At 39.5% G+C, this 26,684-nt stretch overlaps 1 protein-coding gene and 1 long non-coding RNA gene across 9 annotated transcripts in view; both read left to right on the top strand.

Moving 5' to 3' along the window:
- Positions 1-20,080, top strand: part of ATP11C (ATPase phospholipid transporting 11C (ATP11C blood group)) — a 168,951-nt gene extending 148,871 nt beyond the window's left edge. For 2 of the 7 annotated variants that reach the window (XM_027092391.1, XM_027092388.1), the window contains 6 exons: positions 190-325; positions 2,512-2,577; positions 4,778-4,881; positions 8,212-8,365; positions 14,753-14,857; positions 17,491-20,080. In XM_027092391.1, coding sequence (XP_026948192.1) covers positions 190-325; positions 2,512-2,577; positions 4,778-4,881; positions 8,212-8,365; positions 14,753-14,854 — 562 coding nt within the window. In that variant the 3' untranslated portion in view covers positions 14,855-14,857; positions 17,491-20,080. Of the gene's footprint in view, positions 1-189; positions 326-2,511; positions 2,578-4,777; positions 4,882-7,086; positions 7,389-8,211; positions 8,366-8,484; positions 8,552-14,700; positions 14,858-17,490 lie in introns of those variants that run through there. The other 5 variants (XM_027092390.1, XM_027092392.1, XM_027092389.1 and 2 more) reach the window with 5 other exon arrangements.
- Positions 20,081-22,854: 2,774 nt separating this feature from the next.
- Positions 22,855-26,321, top strand: LOC113612518 (uncharacterized). Of its 2 annotated transcripts, XR_003429869.1 has the most exons (4): positions 22,855-23,178; positions 23,263-24,150; positions 24,762-24,920; positions 26,040-26,321. It is a non-coding gene; the product is annotated as an uncharacterized LOC113612518 (long non-coding RNA). The 2 variants fall into 2 exon arrangements; XR_003429868.1 differs by having other exon boundaries at positions 22,855-24,150.
- The last annotated feature ends 363 nt before the right edge of the window (positions 26,322-26,684 follow it).

The raw sequence follows: 26,684 nt of genomic DNA on the forward strand, positions 1-26,684 counted from the left end.
AGGTGATTGCACAAAGACAAACCTGCAGCTTGGTCTGGGCTTTTATCAAAAGCTTACCAGTCCCTCAGGGATAGCTCCCTTCATTCTAATAGGGTCAAACCCCATGCGCACCTTTGGCGTTTCACTGTATCTTTAAATTAACAGCCTACAGAGATTCATTAACTTGTGTTTCTTCCCATTTCTCAATAGGAAAATTTCTGGAAATGCCATGCTACAGTTGGGCCCCTTCTTATATTGGACATTTCTGGCTGCATTTGAAGGAACAGTGTTCTTCTTTGGGACTTATTTTCTTTTTCAGACTTCATCCTTAGAAGAAAATGCAAAGGTAAAAAAGAAAAACATCATTACATCTTTTAGTATTACAAGCATGGCTTAATTTTTTCCATAGGCACTGGATCTATCATACACATACTCTAGCTGTAATCATTTTGCAAATTATTTTTCTAAAGGTATGGTATTTAGTTCTCACAGTGTCCTTAGAACAATAGAAGTGTTGAAGTGAGAAATCACTTCCTGCATGCACGGCTAACTAGACAGCTTATGTGCAAACCTCTGGAAGCTTAACTTGGCTGTAATTTTACTAGATGAACAGAGTTCTTGGGATTTCAGACTTTAGACCCATACACTTTGATGTGAGCAAGGCTTTTCCTGTTTTAAAAGAAGTGTCTGTCCCTACTCAGTTCTTACTCATAGTGGCCTTCCATGCTTAGAGTGGAAGGGGGTAGCTGCCGTATGTTTGCAGTATTTGCCCAATAATTAGGGAATTCCCTTCTCTTCCTCCTTCCTTTCCACATGGGAGCATAGTGTTTTCCAGAAAGGCTACACAGATCCTGCCAGTATCTTCCCAGCCAGCGACTACATAGGTCAGCACCTGCATTGGGGTGATTTTGCCCTGGCTGTGCTCTAGGAGAGAATTGCCAATGGGGTGAGGTCTTCCGGCAGCCACACAGTGGAAAATCAAACCCACCACCTTGCTTGCTGCTTTCACTATGTTCTTTGCTATTTCTGGGCTTCCTCTTTTATGGTCATTCATTGGTTATAATCATATGAAGCAAAGCAAAGGTTCAAAAAGACTTTATGAGTACACTGACTATGTCTAGAGCCGAGACAGTCAACATCTGTTACAGAAGTGATAGGCTCAGTGAATTTGAATGATACTTTGAAATTAGGTACTACAATTAGAACCTCTCTAATTTGGACTCACAGAAATCAGTTTAGTATGAATCCATTAAAATTATTAATCACTGAGTAACTGCTGAGGAAATACAGATCTAGTACTTTAGAGTAGACACATGTAGCATTTGCCAGGGAGACGGCCCTACTAAATCTCTCTGTGCATCCTCGGGCCAGTCCCTTCAGTTTTCCAAGTCACCTTTACCCAACAGTAAGAAGAAGAAATTCGACTTTATGATTTCTCAGGTCCCTTCAGCTTTGTGACTGATTCTGTAACTCCAGCTTTTTATTTTGTATTTATTTGCCACATAAATTGTATAGAGCTGACTGTGCCCTCCTGCAATTCTATTGACATGGTTCATTTGCTCAGCAGAGTCTGCTGGTGGTGCATGGGGAGCCTCAACCCACCCTGTGTCCAAGTCATCACTCATTTTGAGTTCATGAAGTCCAAATGAATTAGATTCTATTGTATATTGTTTGCTAAAATTACAATAAGTATAAGGACTACTATCAGCAATTAAATATAACACCATGTACGATTTGATCAAATCCTTTTTTTGCTATTAACCTTAATTTTTGTTTTTATTTTTTTAAAACCTTTTACATTTCATTTTCTGTTTTAATGTTATGCATTCAGATCTTGACAGCGTTTGGTAAGCATATGTGCCATTCATTGCCATCGTTTGGGTTTATATACATGGTATCTGCTTTTCTTTGATGTGCACATTCTGACAACTCTAATATTTACAGCCACAAAATTAGACTCTATTTTATTTGTTTTTTATTGAGATATAATTGACATATAACATTATATTAGTTTCAGGTATATAACATAAGGATTCGATATTTCTATGTACTGAATGGTCACCAAAGTAAGTCTAGTTACCCTCTGTCATCATATACTCTATTTTTAAAATGTGAGTTCATTTGTCTGCAAATTAGTCTTTATTTATACATAGAGATCTTTAGATCTATATTATAGGAAAAGCCTATATCAAACTCTTTAGATACAGGAGCCATCCAAATGAGTTGTTTTTATGAACGTTACTGTTAGTGGAATAGGGTTTTTCCTGCCTATATCACACCAGTGTGTTCCCTGTTTTATGCTTCATGGAATCACGAAATAAACCCTACCAACCACGCATGTGGTATACCTCTCCAAGAAAATTTAGGCTCACAGTAAAAGCCAGCATTTTGGCCTGATCTTTTGAGCAGATATTTCCCTAAACAATTTATACAAAAATCTTTGGCAATTACACTCAAGATTAAACTTGGCTGTTTATTTTTTTAAGCAAGCTTGTATATTCATGGTACACGTAATTGTTGAATGTTTTTCAGGTATATGGAAACTGGACTTTTGGAACCATTGTTTTTACAGTCTTAGTATTCACCGTAACTCTGAAGGTTAGATTTTTATTTATTCAAATATATTTAACACCATTTTTATGATACTTTCTGGTCTTATATCTTTTTTGTCTTCTAATCTTTATTTTTACTGCGAGTTGTTATTCAAGTCTGAATGCTTACTAAAGTTATGTGTGATATTAGAGATTTGGACATTTATATACTATTTGTGATCCATTTTTTCCAGTATATTGCCTATCCTCTTTTTTTTTAATACACCATACTTATATTGGAAATCTGTTCCTTCTTTCCTGCTATTTTTGAGATGTTAAGTGGTATATAAATGGGCTGTTTGTATGTGTGTGTTTCCATGTTAAGTACTTGAATATTTTTTAAGTTATATATCTGTTTAAGAATGCCAGTCCTTAAAGGAATTTGGGTACTTAAGACAGTTGAATATAGGTGTCCATGAGCAAGATATGTGTGCGAAAGAGCTTGGTAGTGATGACGTTTTGTATAATGTATTCATCACTGAAATTTACCCGTATGTGTGATGAAATGCATAAGAATATACAGCAGGTAACATACAACAAAGGCAGTTTTGACAAAATCATTGGCATTAACCTGCAGCCATGTAATAATGCTGCGTGCTGAATACTACCCTTGAGGTTCATGAGTTGGGACTCCCTTATAGTTGAAGGTATAATTAAAATTATTTTGATCATTCCAGTAATAAACACCTCACATGGGGTTCAGGAATGAGTACCTTTAAATGAATTCCAGTATGCCCAGTGGCCAGAATTAGAATTCAGAAGTATAAATGACAAAGGACCTCTAATCATTTCCCCTCTGAATTTTTATACCTGCTTCATTTCTCGTACCGAATACAACTAACATGTTTGCATTATTCATCTACTATTTCAGTAATATTTTAGGACTGCAAAAGAAAATGTTACAATTCATCTCAGTTTAGCCACTTACTATCTGGATGTCCTTGGGCAAGTGACCTCGTTTCTCAGTACTTACATTTCCTCTTCTATAAAATGGAGATAAAAGTACCACCCACCTCCCTTAGGATTTTTTTGGTGAGAAGTCAATTAGTGAATACATATAAAGCAGTTAGAATGGGGTCTGGCACATAGAATGTGCTCAGTACAATAGATGCTAGTTGTTATTTACTATTATGTCTCATAGGATCATAATTTGAAAGAGAATCCTCCCCACCCTTTTTTACCCCTGGCCTTGCACATGGCCCCAGGGCTTCCAAGCACCCTTCATAGCTAAAGTTGGCCTTGCTGCAGCAACTTCCACCTGTCCCTCAAAATCCATCCACTCCCTCTTTTCTGCATGGGTATTACTGTGGCATGTTCCCTAGCAGCCAGAGGCTGGAAATTCAAGACAATGTTATCAGTATCCTGTTTATAAGTGAGCAACTGTTAACAGATTGCTGAGGAGCAGGGTGTCACAGCAAGTAACAAAACAAACACCACCTCCTCTTCAGAAATTAAATGCCCTGGATATTAGGCCATGTGGCCCAGAAATTTTAAGCAAGCAGAGTGGACCATACTTTTTATTTTTAGATTGCATTTGAAAATCCCAGGTGCCACAATCTGAAGAAACAAGCAGCCCTGGAAGAAACATGAGAGGATTAAAATCTAAGGCAACTGAAAATGTTATTAATTTAATGGAGTAGATACGGACTTTGCAATTGAAAAATTGCACACTACATAGACCCACAGTCCATGGGTCCATGATGCCTGACGTGTAGAGCTAGTTGCCTTTGCATTTAGTAACCCTCATCTGTTGTGTTTGAGCTCTCACGACTCCTTTGTGTAGTTTGTCTTCTCTTCCTAGCTACTCTCTCCCTCTCCTCCTGCTTTTCAGTATGCCTGCCTCCACCAGCCAGGCCTTCTCCTTTTGCCGTCAGCTCCCTGACCGCCACCACTTAAAGACGCGGGGCTCCAGTCTCTGGGATGTTACCATTACCTCATTCCTTGCCCTTCCTTCAGTAGTGAGGCATCTGCAGCTGTACTTGCTTGACCACACCTCCATGCCTGTACTCCTAGAGTCTAAATGCCTGAGGGCAGAGCTCTTTGAAAAGTCTGGGTTCTGTTCTTCTAGTGCCATTCTCTTCTGGTTGCCTGGCCCAAGCTAGATCCTCCCACAGGTATCATATTGTGTATAAGTTGTCAAATACCATCAGATACGGCCTGGTACAGTTTGTACTCATCATGAAATCTCTTGTGTTGTATCCTTTCAGCTCGCCTTGGATACTCGTTTCTGGACATGGATAAACCACTTTGTGATTTGGGGTTCTTTAGCGTTTTATGTATTTTTCTCATTCTTCTGGGGAGGAATTATATGGTAAGCTACTGTACGTGTGTAATACGTAAATAACAAAATACATATATAGGTACATTGTATATGCAAACATTAATTATACTTTCAAAGTTTTGATTATATAAGATGGCAAGTCTTCAATATTAATGGACTGGAAGTTACTTCTAGCCAGTAATGCTGCTATTTCAGGTAAGATTTCAAATGCAAGTATATAGACTGCACCAGTTACTCAAAAGACCTCCCTTCTGGTAGCCCCTGTCCAAATCTTCCGACCTGAAGGTGTGTAAACATCTCTCTGTGAAACGAAACTAATTTCTAGCATGACCTCCCATGTGATTTCCAGTAGAAATACTCATCCTATGAAGTTTCTACACAATATAGTGGCCAATAGATACAGTATTATCCATTTGGACCCTGTTCTCTCTTTATGGTATATTACTCTCCTTCTTGTCACTACAGATGTGCTCAAGAGATAGAATATATATCACTTAATACTCAGAGGGTTATATTTGAAATCACCGTCCCATTGTTTTGGGGGAGGTAAAGGTAGACTCTCTAGCTTGGATTTAAAGTTCATTCTGTTCATCTTGGTTCAGTAGATGTTTATTCAGAATCTGTTTTGTGTGAGGCACTCTATGGGATACAGAAATGAATAGCCTGTACCCCTGCCTCAAGGAGACTAGAGTCCAGTGAGGGGCACATAAGCTGTGATTGGGAGAGTTATAAGGAATGAAAATAAGTTAGATTTTCATCTCCTTTCCTTACTCCCAGAGGCCTATATTTTGTTTTTTAATATCACAGTTTTCATTAATTGGTGACTTCCCCTGACAAGGATGCCAGCAGCAGAGACCAGGACTAGAGTAAGCCATAGGGTAAGATTCTAGGAGTACATATTTTCACTGGTTTGAGCAAAATCATACGTACAAAACAGTCCATATTATCACAGAGATGTGGGGACCATGTTTATGTCCCTTGAGACTTAATTAGAAGAAACTCTTACTGTTTTGGAAAGCTTTTTAAAATAAAAGCCTCAAGAAATAAAAATACGGACAACCTAATCACTTATGGAAGTAGCAGCTTCAGAAAGTATAATTACAGCATTTATTTGACACCTATATAAATAATTATTGAAGCAGTGAAGCTGAAGGAAGTCTGTTTTCTTTAATAATATACAAATGAATCAAAGTTGATTAACCAAATGTAATACACAATTGTAAGGTCATAATTCTGTCTAGGAACCTGTGTAATCAGTATCTGAACTAATTATGCAAAATTTCCACAAGAATGAAATGTTTCTAGCAAACTAAAGTTTCTCACTCTTTCCAGACTATTCCTTATTAATTAACATAAATCCTTTAAATGATTTAAGATATTGTCACACCTGTTTCTATTCATTAGAGATGGTTACTAAAAATGAAATGTTAATAAATCTGTTTTATTTTGTTGCCTATAGTGCTATCCTTAAGTAGACCTGTGTGAGTTGAGCTACTACATGAATATAAAATTTATATTATAAAGCAACCAAGAAAATGTGACTAGAAACTGTAATACTTCAGCTGAATGCTGATTGCAGCTAATCTCCAGACATGCTCAGCCCTGAGGCATTGTGACTCACCCCTCTTTGGGGATGGGCAGTGAGAATGATGATTTCTGATCCCCAAACCCCATCCAGGAATAATAATTTTTGTTTTTTACTGCTCCTCTGCAAAACTCCATAGATGCCATCAAAATCAAAAAGAAAAATGTGGAGCTTTTAATCACAGAGAGGGTACTGTGCAAAAGAATACCCTGTGACGACTAGGTGTCAATTGTCTGCTGGACCCTTATTGTGCCTCAGTTAACTGCCTAGAAGATTAGTCAGGGTGCCCTTCTGAATTAGAGTGGGAATAGAGCTCTGTAGAAGTCTTTTCTTTATGGTAGGAACCCTAGAAAACTTGTTTAGCCTGGACCTCATAAGTTTCTCCACCTCACTATTGTGCTCACAATCTATTCCACATATATTCCACAGTCTAGTCCTCAGCTGTGTAGAGCCACGAGCTTGATTTTATCATGTTACATGAGAGTGCACAAACATGAATGTGTAAATGAGAAACCAGTTTATCTTCAGTGAGCACTATTTGTGATCTACTCAATGGCACCAACCACTTATCTACCTAAGGCTCCTCATCCAAGGACAGTCTGATGTATACCCCAACCTTGAGCAGCTGCTTTGTACTTCCTCCCCCTCAGCTTCAGACAACGTTCATCCTAGCCTAGTGAGGCTCTCTGTGGTTCAGCTCCGGCAGGGAAGGGAAACTGGCTGGACTTCTCAGTGGTCGCCTAACAGTTCAGTGGAAGACTGAACCCTGCAGAATGAGGCGTTCTCCTGGATTTCTGGACCCCAAGGCTTAATGTGTGATTAGCAATATTCTTCTGTCAACCTACTTGGCACACACTCGTACTCAATATATATTTGTGGATGAGAATGGTAGATTCCTCCCATTCGAGAGAGAAAATCTCTACAGTCCTTGTTATGTTTACATAGGGGTTTTGTGGGCGGGGGGTGGGGAGTGGTAATAAAAATGTCTTTTAAATTTCCAAATGTAGACCAGAAATCCTTTCTTATATTAAAAAAACAGCCAAGGAAGTAAAATGTTTGTTAGCATAAAAATTAATCATCATTTCTCGTGAATATCTCTGAAGCTCCAGCATTTTCTTTTTTTTTATTATTTTATTTTATTTTATTTATTTTTGGCTGCATTAGGTCTTCGTTGCTGCTGCGCGGGCTTTCTCTAGTTGTGGCGAGCGGGGGCTACTCTTCGTTGCGGCGCGTGGACTTCCCATTGCGGTGGCTTCTCTTGTCACGGAGCACGGGCTCTAGGCGCGTGGGCTTCAGTAGTTGTGGCGTGCGGGCTCAGGAGTTGTGGCTCACGGGCTCTAGAGTGCAGGCTCAGTAGTTGTGGTGCACAGGCTTAGTTGCTCTGCAGCATGTGGGATCTTCCCGGACCAGGGCTCAAACCCTTGTCCCCTGCATTGGCAGGCGGATTCTTAACCACTGCACCACCAGGGAAGCCCTCCAGCATTTTCTAATGCAAATAAATGTTCTCCAGTTGGCAGCTTTAAAATTGATCGCTTAGTTGTTTTCAAGTCAAATGCATTTTAGCATCTTTTTTCCCCTTTGATTATCATTCCTTTCCTTTCTAAACATTTAGTAAATGAAATCGGTTTACTACTTCTGGGTCGTCCTAAAGAAAATTATTTTTATTAATGTACGTAACAAGGATTCCTTTTAAATACAAAAGTTTCAGTTACACTACTGTTTCATATAACAGGAACTGATTTGTTTTTCCATTATGTATTTTCTTTCCACTCTAGGCCTTTTCTCAAACAACAGAGAATGTATTTTGTATTTGCTCAAATGCTGTCTTCTGTATCCACATGGTTGGCCATAGTTCTTCTAATATTTATCAGCCTTTTCCCTGAGATTCTCCTGATAGTATTAAAGAATGTAAGAAGAAGAAGTGCCAGGGTAAGAACTAAGTTTATATTACCACCTGATTTTTGGAAGGGGCTTCAATATCTGCCGTGAACTAAAAACTTTATTTAGAGAATTGCATTAGTTACAGCATGTTAAACCCCTCCTTACAGGTTCATCACTTAATTTCCTCTTCTGCATAAAAAGTATAGTAAAAAACTTCGTTATCCAATGCAGGTGGTAAGTAGATTCCTTAATAGTGTTCTATGTGACCTTTAGCAATCCATATGGAGTATCTCATATGCTCCATATGGAATTTTAAACAGAAAAAAATGATTTTTTTTTAATTTAACCTAGAATTTTCACACTGGGAATTTCCACACCAACATTCCAGCTTTAACCTTAGAAATTTCCCCATGGGTTGTTTGCAGACTTTTTTTTTTAGTTGATAATCCCAATTTGCCTCTTTCAAACCTTTCCCCTTCCTTTAATTATAGTGCTGCTTAATCTCTGTGTTGCTTCTAGCCCTGTCTGTCCAGCAGTATATTTGAACCAAAGAGAATTCCTTGGATGTGGTTTCTACATCCTTCCCCTCTTGAACACACTTGTAAAAATTCGAGATTGTTTTATGAGTGTGTTTTTATTTTTGCTGCTTATATGGTAAATTTTTTGCGGGAATGAGAAGTTATTACCCTCTGTCAGCCTAATCGCTTGGCCCTGCATTGTCTGATATCTTTTGAGCCTTTCTGAAAAAGCCTTTAAACTGAAAGGGATAGATTAGCCTTGAAAATAAAACTTCTGGCAAATTTTGACCAACATGTTAATTAAATATGTCATATTCCTACCAACACTAGCTCATTTTGCCAAACAAAACCCTGTTTCGATCGTATTGACACCAATTAGATCTTGTAGCCCCTCCAAGGCAATATTTTCAAGAAGTAGACTAAGCTATATCTACCTGATCTATTTCATTAAATTTGCCAACCATTTTAGCCACAAAACTGGCTTGCCTTGATTTTTTTTTTTTTTCCTATTGATTGATTCCAGTGGCTGGCATCATGCAGAAGAGGGAACTAAAATGATTATAGTGGGAAAATCTTCAGTGATTAGGTGTATAAGAGAGGAGCTTCAGCCCCACTCAAAAGCAGTAGATTATCAGTGGCATAAGCCACATTGATTCTTGCTATACACGGCCCAATCACTATATAGTTAGGTGGTCAGAACTGGCCTTAACTCCCTGCTTCTGCATGCCTTATGGGTGGAACTGCACACAGTAACGTTAACCTAAGACTGCCTTAATCTCTCTCTAATCCTTCCGGTAGACCCCCCACTAACTCCCTCCAGCCTGGTGTTTAGTCTTAGAATGGAAAAGTGGCATTTACTTGTCTGATTATACCTTTAATACCAGTTGAACAGGGATAAAACAGGTTCCTCCCAGAATGGCTCAAGTGGCAATTTGCATGAAGCCAAACAGAAAATGTCACAGTAAGAAATCTTTTGGTGCCTTGTTGTAATAGAGATTTGTCTAGGAAGGATCTCCTTATTTGGGAGTACACTTTGAGGAGTTCCTCGATGTTTTTCTTATTTGGGGTAATGGAGCTCATGCTAAATAATGGCTCACACCCAGCTTCATGCTGTAAAGATGAGACAAAAATCTCAGAAATCAAAACCTTCAAACATATCATCTTATTCTCTTCCTTAAGCCCTTTAAAAAAAAAATTAGACACTGGCTGGAGGTGACTTTTTTTTTTTTTGGTACGCGGGCCTCTCACTGTTGTGGCCTCTCCCGTTGCGGAGCACAGGCTCCGGACGCGCAGGCTCAGCGGCCATGGCTCACGGGCCCAGCCGCTCCGCGGCATGTGGGATCTTCCCGAACCGGGGCACGAACCCATGTCCCCTGCATCGGCAGGTGGACTCTCAACCACTGCGCCACCAGGGAAGCCCTGGAGGTGACTTTTATATAAATTAAATGGCTACTAAATATTTTAAATGTTTTTATATAAGTTAAATGGAGAGATGCTACAAGGTAGTCACAGATAAAGACTTAGAATATTTTCTTTCCGCACAAACAGCAGATTCCAAACTTCTGTTGAACGAAAGCATGGAGTTCTGGGACTGCGGCCCTTTTTACTTAGCAGTGTAGAATGTTTCCAGGGTTTAGCATGAGATTTGTTTGCCATGGATTATGTCCATGATAGGAGGAATTCCAGTGTCTGTACTGTAGCTTGGCATGCTGATATGCTAGAACAACCAGGAGAATTTCCATAATCACCTTCATTCGTTCACTCATTCATTCATTTATTCCTATCGTCATTGAACCAGTGAACATGTGTTGAACCACCTACTGATGAACATCTCTCTTTACATCCAGAGTCTGAAAGGCTAGATGGTTTTTCAGACTCTATGGGATTGTGAGACTTGCAGATGAGACAAAACATTGTGGGCACTCAGCAGCACTGCCTTTTTTTTTTTTTCTTCTTTTTTCTTTTTTTCCCCTTGTGAGAAAATGCAAGAGCAAAGTAGTGCATATGAATGCATAAAGGCCAACTGAAACATGGCAGCTATGACTACTCTGATAAGTCACATCTGTTTACACAAGGCTCTAGTTGGCCACATCAAAGAGGCAGAGGCCACTTCTAAGATAAAGGAGAAAAGAGTATTTTAATGACCAACAGTCTGGCATCCTGGGTGACTTCCTACTTTGTTCAATATCCCTTGCTAAGACATTGGCCTCATTGTAAAGAAACGCAAAGGACTCTTTTACACCGGGTCAGCCTCATACCTGACTGAATCCCTAATGGGGATTAGCTCTCGTGTGTCCCGAGCTAGAGGTAGAAGATCCCCCTGACTTCATCCAGTAAGCTAGGGATCCTTCGCATGTAGAGCCAGAAATGCCTGTGGTAAGTAGACTGCCAGTGCTATCCTCCTGTGAGTCTAGGCGGCTGCTTTAAGAAGGGGACTCAGCAGTGGATAGAGAAAATGTCTACGGCATTTGAGAAAGAAGCTAAACCATTTACATCCAACAATTATAGAAGCAGCCTTCTGTTGAATTCTATTCAGTTCAGCACACATTGCCCGAGGGTCGACTGTAAGCTAGCTGCTGTACTAGGTGTTAATCATTCAGAGGAGAAGCAGACGTAGCTCCCTCTCACAAGGAGCTCTCACTCTAGTTGAGTTATAGAGGGGACTTATTTGGAACACTTCTGTAAGCAGGTATAAACAGAACAGTAGATTCAATACTATGGCTTGTTGTAACACAGCTGGGCTATTTCAAGGTCCAAGTCACTACCTCCAGAAGCCTCCACCACAGCTGCGTTCTGTCATGATATTAGCATTAGAAAGAATTCTCTCTTCGAAAATAGGTTCCCCCACTCATTTAACTCAGGGGTAAATATTTTCACACCCTTATTTTCAGCAGTGTAGTTAATTCTTGAGCTAAAGTCCCATCATTAAGGATCATAGGACTTTTCTTTAGCTTATGAACTGACAAAGCCTCATCGCCATGCTGCTGACAAGCGTATGATGAAACTATCATGGAGCACTGAACAGTGGTACAGCAGATAACACTTTAAAGGAAATTTAAAGTTTAGGATTTTGGTATTTCAAAAAGCTGTGTCCCCTCTTAAGCACATTTCTTGGGCTGTCTCTTAATCAGTGAAATACACCTGGACCTTCTGGCCAACTGGTAAATACCAGTTCCCATTTCCAGCAGAGGAATTTTCCACATATCTTTACGTAAAGTTTTCCCATGTAAACCACCATGATCTAAAGGAGGCTTGACTTTGCCTAGTAGACATGGAAACACTATAATCTAATGAGAATGGACCCAGCAACATGGCCATACCTTGCATGTGAGGTCTGCACAAACAAGAGGAAACATTCCATTACGCAGGGAGCTCTTTCAGAGTGGAAGACAGGAAAAGGAAGAATGTCAGGTGTCTGAGCAAAATTCCCAGAGAAAGCACTTTGGAGAATACAATTTATCCTTATAATAACAATGGTGACAATGACGATTACTGTTGCAATCCTGACAGTGTCACATAGAACCAAGAGTTCTAAGGGTAACAGTCCTGTCATCTAAATTAGACAAATATAAAGTTGAATCCTAACATCGTGGCTGTTGAGGTGGACCTTTATGCATTGGCCTCTGACAAACTGCTACTTGAGCCAGAGTCAAAGCTCTCTAGATGACTGCAAAGGAATGTGGAAATTTCATACTGTTTTAATTATCTCCCATCCTTCTCACCCTCCCCCAACCAGTTGCTAGCTGTACCAGTTTTTTTATTGCTTTAATCTTTCCATGCTCTCTGCTGCCTTCTGTACTTTCATATTTCTTTTGTTTTCCTTTATAAAGTAACCTATTAACCCCTAAAATGTCTACTTCTTAGAAATACTTTTATCTCTGACCGTTGGGAACAAGGTTTTGAGCACACCAAAATGTGTTTCAGTTACAGTCTTAAATAGATGGGCTTGTATTTTAAACACAGGGTGGGTGATTTGGTATCATGTTAATCTTGTTGCAAGGTTTTTGCCCACAAAATAGAAGACAGAGCAATTTAAAATTTTTTTCTCAGAAACGAAATATTTATTTCTCTAGCTTTATCAATTGGTAATTTGCATGTTACCAACATGTCACCAACTGTATTTAAGGTAAAATGTGAACAGGAAAAAATGTAGTTATGTTAAAATATATATGAATAAATAAAAATATTTGCCTTTAGAAGTATAAATGTTTATTAGACTCTGTTAGATATATGTGTTACTTTAGCTGGTTTCTTTTTGTAAGCGTATTTCCATTAGCTGCTAAGGAGATAATATGGGTAATCTTGATTAGCAGAATCATTAAGCTCATCCGCATAGTTGACCACTCATCTTCTGTTTTGCTTGAGCAATACCAAAACCAAGTCTATAAATTAGCCTATAGCTTCAGGCACAGAATAAGAAAAAATAAAACTAGCCTCTTAGGTTTTCTGATTAAACTGTAAGTTATCGATTTTTACTTTTTCTAAGTGTTTTAAAGGAAAAATTCATAGCTCTTCAGCCAACGCTTTTAAAGAGTCTCTATAGGAGAAAAGGGGGAAACTGATCAAATTATGTTAGAATAAAGGAAGTTAAAGATTGGTTCAGAGGTAAACGGCACTGAAGTGTGGTTTCGCCAACAGTTTTTCCATTATGTTAGTTTTGATTAGGTTTTTAACCTGGAACTGCCCAAGGGCAGTCAGTCCCTTCATATTCCATCTATGCAATTGGATAGGGGAGACAGTTACTTCAGTATAGACTGGTGATGGACCCTCAGCCTAGCTCTCTGACCAGTGGATTTTGAACAGTGTAAGCTACTGAGTTAATGATTAGAGATGAGCTTTATTTCAATGAGAAACATATTTTTAAATTACTTTATTCAAAATAGTCAATTTTCCCATTAAGAAAAAAAATTTTAATTGCTATACAGAGAAATAGTAGTTTGCTCATATAATAGACTATTCCTAACTCTAGCTCTACTTTTACTTCAGAAAGTAACGTCTTCAAAACTAACGTCATTTCAACTTCGAATTCTCAAGGTTTCTTTTTAAATGTCTTACATTTCAGAGAATATTTACTTTTTTTTTTCTTTTTGGTTTCTGCATTTCTCTTTTTTCTACTGCAATTTTCCACCTTTTGTGCAATTGTGAACAAGGTAACGAAACGCCTCCCTTCCTCAGGAACATCTACTATCTTCATGCTTTCTCAAACTTCCAGCAATCACAGTTTCTCTTGGAGTGAATAAGGTGATTTCCTTTCTTAATGTACCAACTTGCTTGCATTCTCATTTGCTTGACATCATTTTCTGATTCTTTATGAAAAATTCTCATGACTCATCTTTACATCTTCTATTGATACTTAAGAATATTTTGTCATTTTCCTTTAATCATTTGTTCACCTTCTCAAATTGTCACACTGGAGAGAAAGTGATTTTCAAAAACTTGGACTGTAGGTCTGTAGTCCCATTGGTTCCTGGTGGCAGTAGAAGCCACAGTGTGTTACAGCTAGTCTGTTCACTAAGACAGGAATGTTTTGCACAAATTTCTCTTTGTTCAGTACACTCACAGTACTGGCACAACTCTCAGAGGTGTTCACCAAAAGGATGGTAAGGTTTACTAATCGAACCATATTGACTTCATCAACCGCATAACTTAACCAGTGTCATTTCAAAAACCCAAGTTTGCCACGTACTACTAATGTCTGTATTCTTCTACCATGAAAACAATTCAACTGGAGTTGGAGACTTTCTTAGGTCTTTAAATGTATTCATTTAAATGTTACGCATTTGCTGTAGTATAATCATTTGTACTTTTGGCCAGAGGAGTAGTCTGTAGGAAATTATTTTTTTCTTCCTACATTTTTATCACCAGGTGGGTTAACCAATCTTCAAATGCTTTAAGTATCTTTACCTCACTATTACAGAGAAATCTGAGCTGTAAAAAGGCATCTGACTCATTATCCACCAGACCTTCAGTCAGACCTCTTCTTTTACGAACATTCTCAGACGAATCTAATATATTGTAACAGGTACCTAGTGTTAAACAAGCGGGCTGGCTTTAAAGAAACAGATTAACAGCATTATAAAGAAAAAATGAAAATATCACTCTCTAAATTTTCTCTGCTGTTGGTGTGGTGAACTTTATACTATTCTTTGCAAAAATATAAAGATGCATTACTTGGAATATGGAGGAATACATATTTTAAATTTGCCCAAATAAAATTTTAGGCATTTTCCAGAACTGAAGGGCAATACAGTATATTTAATTTATAAGGGGCATGTTTTCATGGCATCACGTGAAAACGCTTGTTAATACTGATTAGGAAATATAATTTTGATTTTAAGAGATGATTTGGAAAAACTGAAAATAAATATTCCAAAATTGCATCTGTATAATATCAAGTCAGTTTTAGCACTGCATGTTCTTTTGGGAATTATGTGAAAATAATTCAATGTGTTTGTACTTCCATGTGCTGTGTCTGTGTTTCCAGGTATATATTTAATGTCCTTGTAAATGTCTGATCCCCAAGTATATGTTAATGAACCAATCTACTGTAATCACTTTTTGTAGTGTCAAGTTTTATTCAAGCTAAATGTTTCAACTTTCAGAGGTAAAACCTTTCCTAGCCATTCAGGGGGATGCTAGCCTAATCATATAGAATGCTTCATAATTTTTCCAAAAGTGAGTAAATTAATTTTATAACATTGTTTCATTTACCCCCCAAAAAAAAAGATTTGGAAGGAATTGATATGCCATGGGAGGAATCCTTGAACTCAGAATGACTCCTCTACGTGTACTCTGTTTCCCACTGCAGGGGCCTGTGTCACCCTAGACCTTTAAAGGTCTTTTATCCATCCATGGGAATGTAGAATAATTCATGAATGAGGTTTACAAGCTTGTCAGCTTGGAAACAACTCTATATGGCTTAGGGCAGGGCTGTCTTTCATGCCCACATAAAAATTAATGATCATCATGAATGACAGTTGCAGGTCAGTTTGCTGTGATGCTAACAATTGTGAGTCCACCTCATAGGCCCATTTTTTCATCATCTGTCAACTTCCCTACCCTCCAGCAAAGAATAAAAATTGAGCTAATGGATTGAATCCATTGGTTCTTCTATCTCCTACTGTTCATCACAGTCTGCATCTGCAGTGTTATTTTGGAAGCCAATTCATTTTGTCTCAGTCTACATACATCCTTTTACCCATTTGGAGTGACTCACCTGCTTATGTTGTCCCTCAGTACTGAATCTGCTTCCCAGTAGCCTTCAAAGTCTTTGACTATTTTGTTCCAGATAGCCTTGTCCTAAGCTGTGTGATGCATTTTAGCTATACTGTTTCCAGTGAATTTTGTATCCCCCTGGATTGCTTGCCTTAGCTTGGTCTGTGGTTTGGGAGACTAGGCTGGGTAGCAGACACTGCTACTGCTTTTGGTCTCTCCAGGGCCTTAACTCCTACAATGCCTAACACAACTGAGGAAATTTTTTTCAAAAAACGATTGTTTTATTTTTAACGTAGTTATTTCTTCTAGGAATATATTTTCATGTGACATTATTTCTTCTCCAAGGAAAATATTTGGCAATTAGTTTAGCCACCGAGTTTGTCCCTTGGTTGATAAGGGAACTGCCTGACTCCTTTTGTAAGTTCTCGATGTGAATGGCAACCTTATTTTGGTTAGGGTCACCCTGACCCTGCTACCTGGAGAAATAATATGAGAAAATGGAACATCAAAAGGAATGGAAGGTATTCTAAAGAACTTCTAGTCCAAGTACGGCAAGGAAGGTGCACCTAAAGGGGGAGAAGATAGTACACCCCTTAAGGCCCTCCACTACTCGGGTTTTAAAAAGTTGGATTTTTGAGTGGAGAATCAAGGGTCAGGTTGACTCCCTTGACGTAGGACTTCCACTTCTCCACATAGCTGATTTATACTCACTGATCAGTTGCCCTATCATGCCCCATCCTGATCATAGCATGTGATAGTGTTTAGAGGACAAAGAAGAATCTACAGATTTCTTAGGGAGATTTCTGTGGTTTCTTTTCTAAAAAGATGATGAATAAGAAAAACAGGAGTCAGTTGACTCATAGATACATGATCTACCGAAAAGAAAATTAACTTCAATATTATAGAGAGGAAACATGTTTCTTTAAGTAAAGGAAAAGTACTTTCATAACAGTCTTTCAAAACAATGTATCTTCAGCCTTTGTCGTAATTAACAACCAAAAAACAGTTGATGCATTCATTCAACATGTCCTGAGCATCTGCTGTGCGCCAGACACTGGGCTAGGTGCTAGAGATAGAAAGTTAAATAAAATGTCCCTGTTTTCATGTCCCTTCTGTCCCTCACAGACTAGAAGGGATCTTAGTGAGCTAAGCCTCTGCTGTCCTAGTGGTAAAAGTTCTTAAAAGAACCCTGGAGCAATCCAAAAGCAAAAAGCAAGTCTGAATCTATTCAGCTGACAAATGAATAAAGGATTCAAAATTGGTTATTGTGTCACTTTTTCTTTCCCTGCATGTGAATAAAACTTGGCAGCTTTGTTAAAACAATTGTTTTATTCTCATAACAAAATTTACTACTTGATTTATTTTTGAAAATGCTGAACAGGTGGTTTTACATTATTATTAAGATAAAACTTTTAACTCTGTGTATTTTAAATCTTTCAGAATCCGAATCTTGAACTGCCTATGTTATTGTCCTACAAGCATATTGACAGTGGTTACAGCTAAAAGAAAGCATGAAGAAGCAACTACAAAAAGTTATCATCTCAGGATACTTGATATGCAACAAACTAAACCACTATCTTATGTCTAAGGTTCAGAGTAAATGTCCACTAAGATACCAAATGACTCTTTTAAGCATTTACAGTTATTGTAAGTAGCCGTTATGGCCAAAGCTCTAAGTTATGAATTATATGAAGGTTGAAAGCAAGAATATTTAGAATTTCTGGCTTTAGATAGAATAAAATAACTACCAAATGGGTGCTCTTTTAACCCATGAACTCTGAATGGATTTAAATACAATAGTATAAAGTAGAAGTCATGCAATGGGAATGAATAGATTTTGCTAATATTACTTTTTTTGCCTGGCAGAAGAAATAGGCAATTTAGATCACATTTCTTGTTCCTGCTGAATGATAATGTTAAATTATTTTTTTCAACATGTGAAAGGAATACTTGAAAATATAAGAGGACTAAATCAGTGCATCAGATAGTAGTTAATCCTTTCTGTTCACCCACATGCTAATTTTGTCTTGATAGAATATCCTTGCCAAAAAATAACTTGAAAGGTGGAAAGAATGTTAACCCTGGGTATTTTTGCAAAAATCAAAAGAAATTATTTATTTTTGTTCTTCTGGATTACACTTAATGAGTGTAAGGCTACTGGATTTGAAAAGAAAGCATTTCCAATCAGGAGCTCCTCAAAATAGTTAAGATATAATAGATTTTTCCAATATTAGTTTTACTGGGATCTGAGGCAAGATGGGCAGAACCACAGTTACATAAAAATAAAGGCCATTCTGAACATCAGTCTTTTATCATTTTTCTGTGGAGAGGAAGGAAGAATAGCTTAATTTCAAACTGTTAATGGTTTTTATTTGAAAGAGGTTGCATCTGTGCATATATGCAGCACTTTTTTTTTTTTTAACTTGCCGATTTGGGAGGAGGAAGGGTCCCTGGCACAACTCTGAACATGAATGTTGTCTCTCTCAGCAAACTTGGCTAGAGTAATGGTCTAACTCTAAACCACGAGATTCACCTTGGTAAAGTCCTTGACTTACTGGACTAGAGGGAGGTTTTAACCTCCTAAGGAGTTCACCTAAAACATATAAATGTGGTGTGTCTTTATTAAATGTTAAAATTAAACACACGCTTTTTTTGGGTATAAGTGACTACATTTGACTACTAGATTGAAATGGTCTTTTAAAAGGTATCTTCTTACCAGTTTCCATTCTTGGTTGTCTTCCTGGCATGCCTGTACTATTAGTGTTTCTATTGTACCTTGATTTGGAGAAGTAAGTATTAGATTCAATCTATACCAGTGTATTTATAAAGTCCATATGGCACATTTGATTCTTCCATTTATATTTTGTGTTAATGTTTAGGTGTAATTTTTCTTAAATTTTAGAAAGGACATAATTTCAGTTGTCAGAAACCATTCCATCATTACTGACCCTTTTTCATTATTTCATTTGTTCTCATATATCAGTATTATTTTTGAGTATTTTGTTAGGTGGCGTCACACCTTCCTAAGTGTGCTGTGTTCCAGTAGCCTAGTATTTGGGGCAGTCTGCTGAAAACCAAGTCAATATATTCTTTACCTATTCCAAAGAGCTAAAAAATCAGACCCAGGAAAGTTTTCGATGTTTTGTTGTTGTTCTTGTTTTTATAGTTGTTGCTGTATTGTTATTGTTGTTTTACATAAGAATTATAAGGACTGTGAATACAAAGAGCCGACCTTAATTAGAGAGGCTTGTTTAATGCAGACCATGGAGATTTGACATGATCAGAATATCTAGGGTAGTGGAAATATAACTGGTGGCATGTGAAATTCCTTGCATCCTGGAAGAAAGACAAGGGGGATTTAGAGTTGTGTCTAATAAGCTACACATTACACTGCAGCTCAGATTCATGATGGCAGTGATGTGTAATATCATGGCCTAGATCCTTGGGAGAGGGACCTGACTTTATTTTTTGAAAGATATTTTATTAGTGAGCAAAACAATTGGTTAGCGTGGGGTTAGCAGATGGAATAACTTGAAGTAAGCCATCCAGTATTCCTATCACTACAATCTAACCACCTTATTTTGTGTCAGAGAAGGGGGTAAAATGTAATAATAGGATCATATACCCATTATTTGAATAATTTCGAACTACAAAACGTCCTTGTAGTTTTCACAGCTGTCCTCCACTGTTTGAGGATGTTACCTACGAAACTGAAAACATAAATTCCATATCTACCACATTTACACCAGCAACAGTATAAAATACAAGCCTAAATTTGCAAAATCCATAATAATTTAGTGATGGAATTTTTTTAATAACATGCAGTATATAAATGTAGATTTTATGCAAGTGTTGACAAAATCATTTTTCAGCTTGCAAAATGGGACTGCAATATTACATTTTTCACTTCAGCAATTTTTTACATCGTTTTTGCTTTCTATAATGAATGTGAATGCCATCTTTTATGAATGCAACTTGCCTTTTTCATTACAGAAATTTTGTTTGATGTAATCAATAAACTTTGGTATGATATGATTGATATTTTTAGCCTCTTTTTTGGGAAGGTCTGTCTGACGTAAAAGTAATATGGAAGCAATTTGGTGATGGGCAATACGTTTCTAATTTCCTCTTTGCCTGTACAATTCACAAATGACTGACCATTTCTGCATACGTTCAACTAGCACTTGAGGACAATACCTAATTTGGGGAGTTTCCGATATTTGTGGGAGTTTTGAATAAGGCTGTATCTGGTTGCTGCATACGTAAAAGTCCAGCCAAATCAGCAAATACGTATTGAAAGTCTGCTGTGTGCTTGGCAGTGCTCACTCATTGGAGGTTGTACAATATATGGTCCCTGTCTGCATCCCATTGAAATCATTTGATTCTTAAGTGCCCAGAGATACAGAGATTTTACGGTAGTGTGTGTTTACGCCAAAGGTGTGTGTGTTTACACCAAAGGTGTGTGCGTACACCTTTCTGTCCCTTGCTCCCCTTCCCCTACACCTCTCTCCCCCTCTCCCCATCCCCCTTCCTTCCCTGTGTCGTTGCTCAGCCTGCATCTAAGGCCTTGTGAAAGTCCTTTTCCTTGAAAAACCCTGCCCTCCTTGACTTCTAAGAAACTAAAGTCTCCACTGTAGCTGGTTTCATTACGTTTTTACACTTCAGTCTCTATATTTTTGTAGTCTTTTAATCCTGTTAGTCTTTGACCTACATTTAGAGCATTTCCTCTTTTTTTGTTGTTGTAAAGTGGGAAATGTGCTATATTTGGAGGTAAGACCTGAGTTAAGTTTCAGCTTTGCCACTTGGAGCCATTCCCCTCTCAGTCCTCTTCTCGCCTATAAAATGGTGTCTTGGGGGTGAAGGGTGAGCAAATGAGGTAAAATATCATAATTGCTTTGTAAAATGTCATTTGCTAGTCAGCTGAATGCATTGCTATTTTTCTGTTAAGGGGTTTTGTTGTTGCTTTGACATTTTCAATGAATAGTTGTCATTTACCAAATTTTCATAGATATGTCTTAGATTCTTTCTACCTTCTTGGAATTAGTCTGTTCAGGTTTCCTTCCCTTCCCCCATCCAGCCTATTAAGACGCTGCCTCACCGTGGAGTCTGCCCAGGATTGGCCAATAAAGTAAGTATTGTGAGGGGCTGAGTGGTTTGGCCCCTTCAACAAGAAGCACATGCAAAGGTTAGGGGCTGAGGTTATCACTATGGTTATTCAGTGAATGTGTCCGCAGCTGAAGTGCTGGATGCATACTAATGAAGCTTGAAAGCCTGAGTTCTGGGAATAGTTGTCAGGAAAATGGGGGGCTTAATTATTTCACAACATTTTTTAATTAATTTGACACGTATTTCCCAGCAACTGACGGGTAAGGAAATGTGGCCTCAGTTCCTAGTACGTGGACCTATTGTGGACCAAGCAAGTCCTCATCTCATGGGCTTAGGAGCAAGTGCTATGAGCAGGCCTCTGGCTGAAAGAACAGTGCACCTCTTGGTGGAGCAGAATGCCTGCTAGCCAAAGGTCTTTGGCCCTGGCTCTTTGGGTGGAGAGGGGCAATGGATGTTCATAGCTAAAATGCCTGCTGCTTCTTTGATCTCTTCATCAATTTGTTAGGACATATTTCCTACCAGTAAAGCCACTAAAATCCCAACTCCTCATATAAGCTAACACTTAGATAGCATTTACTGTGTGCCAGGCACTGTTCCAATAACTTTACATATATTCGCTCCTTTAATAATCCCGACAACCCTATGAAATAGGTATTAACGTTTCTCCATCTGACAGATAAGGAAACTGAGTCACCAGCCAAGGTCACACAGTCTGGTAGAACCAGAATTTAAACCCAGTTCTTCTGACTAGGGTCCAGGCACTTAACCAGGACACTGCATTTCCATCATTATATCACCTTTGATGGCCTGAATAAATAATCACAACATTAATGCAAAATGTTAATGTCAGCTATGAGACAGCATCAGACAGATCCAAACTGAGGGATATTCTACACTTTAACTGGCTTGTAATCTTCAAAATTATTAACATGATTAAAGATGAAGACCCAGAAACTCCCAGATCAAGGAAATCAAGATGACATAACAAGTGCAGCGTATGGTCCTCAGTTGGATCCTGGACCAGAAATTGGACATTAGTGGAGTAATTGATGAAGTTTGACTGTGGTATATAGGTTATATCAATGTTAATTTCCTGATTTTTGAAATTGTGCTGTGATGATATTTGGGGGGATCTGAGTGGAGAGTATATGGGAATTCTTTGTACTGTTTTTGCAACTTAAGTCTGAAATTATTTCAAAATTATAATTTGAAAAGTAAAGCTAAAACATAATGAAGCATACAAATATTAATGGGAGAGGGCATTAAATTGAGCTGACTATAGAAGACTAAAATATAATTTATTAACAAATATCTGCATAGCACTTTACAGAATGCTTTTGCATACCTCATTTAATCTTCACAACAGCTCTATGTAGAGATCATTAAATTCCAGATTCTTTTTTTTTTTTGCGGTACGCGGGCCTCTCACTGCTGTGGCCTCTCCCGTTGCAGAGCACAGGCTCAGGACGCGCAGGCTCAGCGGCCATGGCTCACGGGCCGAGCCGCTCCATGGCATGCGGGATCCTCCCGGACCAGGGCGTGAACCCGTGTCCCCTGCATCGGCAGGCGGACTCTCAACCACTGCGCCACCAGGGAAGCCCTCCAGATTCTTAAAGATAAAGAAACTGGGGCTCAGGACTTCCCTGGCAGTCCAGTGGTTAAGACTCTGCGCTTTCACTGCAGGGGGCATGGGTTCCATCCCTGGTCAGAGAACTAAGATCCCACATGCCACGCAGCCAAAAAAACTAAACGAACAAAAAAAGAGAAAAAGAAACTGGGGCTTAGATAAGTTAATTATCTTGTCCCTGGTCCCTCAGGACTGAACCTAGGTCTGATCCACATGTTTCCCCCTACACTGCACTGCGGTTTGTCTAGGATTCCTAAAGCATGTCCTGCTGGAGTCTACAATCATTTAAAAGAAAATCTTTCTGCAGTCATTTTTCCTGTAGGTTCATCTGGATACGTCGGTCTACCCCAGGTCAAACCATGAATGAGACTCATGCCAATGCCCTTAAGGTTGAGGTGGGTTCCCTCAGAATGCCCTAGGCCCAGGTTTTCCCTTCCATCTAATTTGATGTTGAACTAGGTTTCCCTCATGTTTTTCAGGTGGTTCCCGAGGCAAGTTTTATCCTCCTAAACCAGCTTCCCCCCATCTGAGTGAGAACACAAATAAGCTCCTTCAATTGAATAACGAGGCGTCAGGCTAGCCACCTGGTGTCTAAAATATGTACATCGCTTAAAGTAAGAATGTGGGAATGTTGCCGGCAATCTCCATCTCAAATTATTCTACCCCCCTCCTAGCAAAAGTATGCTGAGATGATTGTTGTTTAGTATTTCCCAAACTGGGTTGTATGAAGCATTAAGAGTCCTGGGAAATGTTATTAGAAAGTCCTTGAAAAAGGGGGTTCCCTGGTTAACTAACTTTGGGAAGTTCTGTGTATGATTGCCCTAAGTTACAATGCATACTAGAACACTAAACTCTATGAGAGATCTAATATTAAACCCATTTGACTTCTTTTAACCCACTATGTTCCAAACACTGGACCAAGGAAACCTTTTTGCATAGATCACCTAATAACAAATCGTCGGACCCCAGTTTTCCATGGAACACTCTTTCTTCCCCACTCAGGTGATGGAGTTCATTTTCGTGATCTGAGAAAGATGTAAATGAAGACAGTTTTCAAGGCAAAAGCCTCAAACTCCAAAGTAGAAAACAGAGACCATTCCATGTATTTTAAGTGGAGGGAACTTAAAACGGGGAATTGATTACACATGTGATGGCAGAGGGGCACAACCAACTGGGGCTCTTTGTAAAGCAGCCCAGAGATTAGAAAGAGTAGGAGGCCAGAACCACTCAGGCTGAGGGGACAAAAAGAAGGTGGCGATCCTGGATGCTGTGGCCTGGTCACTTGGCAGAAATAGGAATCATGGTGGACCTACCTGGAGCGGCTGGAACAACAGCAGACTCAGCCACTGTTAAAGATGCAACCTGAGGTACAGACACCCTGGCTTCTCCCGCCTGCCCCCAAGCCTCCAGCCAGTGCCTGTCACTGGCTGGACCCAGGTGGAAGCCAGCCATCTTGGGAAACAGCTTGAAGGGAGTCACTCCCCATCATCACAGAATAGAGCAGAGCTGGGAAGTGCGAGCAATGCATCTAATCTGAACTCACTTCTGTAATATATTTAGTGTGATACATACAGATGATAACTTTTATGGATGTATAGCTTAATGGAAGTAGAAGGCCCTTGTATAATAGTCTTCTCAATGAGTAATAATAGACACTTAAGATTAAACACTAGAGCAAAATGAAGGAGTAAGCATATCTAGGTAAATTCACCTACATCATATTCAAAATTTAAAATTCACAAGGGTCTGGATAAAATTGCAATATTAATTGCAAAGGGAATAATTTTCCCTCTTCATGTTCCTGCCTCCACCCATAAAATAGGAACTCTCATCCTCCCTGAAGCATGTGGAGCGAGGTTTCTGCCCCTCTCTCCACCCACTCAAGTACTAATGGGTGAGCCTGGAGAAGGGTTTATTCCATGTGTGTGCGTGCACACACGTGTGTGTGTTTCAGCCTGCTCTGCCCCTTCTCTTTTAGAGCTGCCAGCTTCGAGTCTGCTGGTGTTCTTTTCTCCATCCCTGGATCTTCTGTGCAGTGAGCTCACTGGGGACAGGGAACCATACTGGAAGGGTGAAGGGGTGGTTTCAGTTTTCCAGCCACTGAAGTCTTTGACTACAATGGATAAATTCAATTCAGGTATGTCATTTCCACTGCAAGCTAAGCCAAGTTTTAAAATGCAACTTTGCAAATAATAGACGGCTATCTTGTCTGCTTCAGGCACTTCTGTGTTCTTAATGCCTAGAGCAATTCTGGGACCATAGATGCTATTTAACAAACACGTCATAAATGAGCAAGTGCATTTTATCTGATTGATGCCTGAGCCTATTTCTCAACTGGCTTGAACTCCCAAGGGAGAGAGAGATGACAAGATGGGGGAGGAGTGTTGTTTGCATTTTCCCCTTTACGTTCTCCATATTCAAACAGATAGCCAGCTCATTACCTTAAGAAGTATATAGTACCAGGAAAACATGAAACAGCCTGCACAGCTTTTGGCTGTGTTGCAAAGGCAAATCATTAAGAAGACTGTAGAAGGTTTGCAGAGAAGAGGGCAAAGGGGAGTCATGGGCAGAGAGTGTCTTGGGGAGGAGAAATGAGGAGGGGGCCTTTGAGTGCAAAGAGCAGGCAGAACCTATGTTCTTCTGCAGAACAGCACCTACAGGGTAACAGCAGGAACAGAGAGGACAACAGCTGGGTGCCTCTAGGGAGACAGGATCCTAGCCAGCCAGCCTTGGCAGAGACTTCCAAGCCTCCACATGGCAAGAGCCAGGAGAGCTGCTGGCTGTGGGAGACACTATGTAGATTGGGATGATGGACCTCTCAGGTATAAGTGTGGATGATGACTGAGGACCAGACAGGTGCCCTTGTCCGTCTCCAACACCTTGACACAGCATTAGCTCCAACAATCGTAGAACAGCCCTGAGGAGGGGGACCCATGGAAGGACAATTTGCATTCATTCATTCATTTGCTCACTCATTCATTTATTTAGGCATCCTGGCAGGAGGGGGACTAGACAGGGTTAGAAATTGAATTTACTTTTCAAATATATTTGTTGAACGCCTCCTCCTGCATTTGCTACATTTCCTTAACAGTTGCCTTTCACATTGTTTTAAAGCATTATGTCTTTCATCCTGCACTGTCAGTTTCTACATAATTAGATTTTCCAGATAACAGCAAGTTCCTCATTTAAGCATCAAAACTTTTTCCTTAGTGGAAATCTTTTTACAATGTGCTGCACTCTTCTCTTCCATATGCAGAGGCACCGGCTACCACGTCACCTTCTCCTGATGACACTGGGTCATTTCTGGAGTTCCAGCACAGTGCTGGGCAGGAAGTGCTGTGGTTCCCACGTTTGTGCGCCTCCGCATTGCATGGCTTTAAGAGGATATCGGATTTCTTTCTATAGTCCTGGCACCTCCCTTGAAGCTCTCACCATCAGCTATTAGTTTTTTATGTTTTGTTTTGCTTTTGCGGTACGTGGGCCTCTCACTGCTGTGGCCTCTCCCGTTGAGGAGCACAGGCTCCGGACACGCAGCCTCAGTGGCCATGGCTCACGGGCCCAGCCGCTCCGCGGCATGTGGGATCTTCCCGGACCGGGGCACGAACCCATGTCCCCTGCATTGGCAGGCGGACTCTCAACCACTGCGCCACCAGGGAAGCCCAGCTATTAGTTTTGCTGTGTGTATAGGTCCACATCTACTCTCTACCTCTTAACTTCCCCCACCGGTTTCTTTTTAAATTATAACATGTAACCGACTAGAGGGCTTCCCTGGTGGTGCAGTGGTTAAGAATCCGCCTGCTTAATGCAGGGGACACGGGTTCGAGCCCTGGTCCTGGAAGGTCCCACATGCCGCGGAGCAACTAAGGCAGTGCACCACAACTACTGAGCCTGCTCTCTAGAG

Source organism: Aethalodelphis obliquidens, unplaced genomic scaffold, assembly GCF_003676395.1.
Source record: "Aethalodelphis obliquidens isolate GAN/ISIS:26980383/991018 unplaced genomic scaffold, ASM367639v1 scaffold78, whole genome shotgun sequence".
In the NCBI taxonomy this organism is placed as follows: Eukaryota; Metazoa; Chordata; class Mammalia; order Artiodactyla; family Delphinidae; genus Aethalodelphis; species Aethalodelphis obliquidens.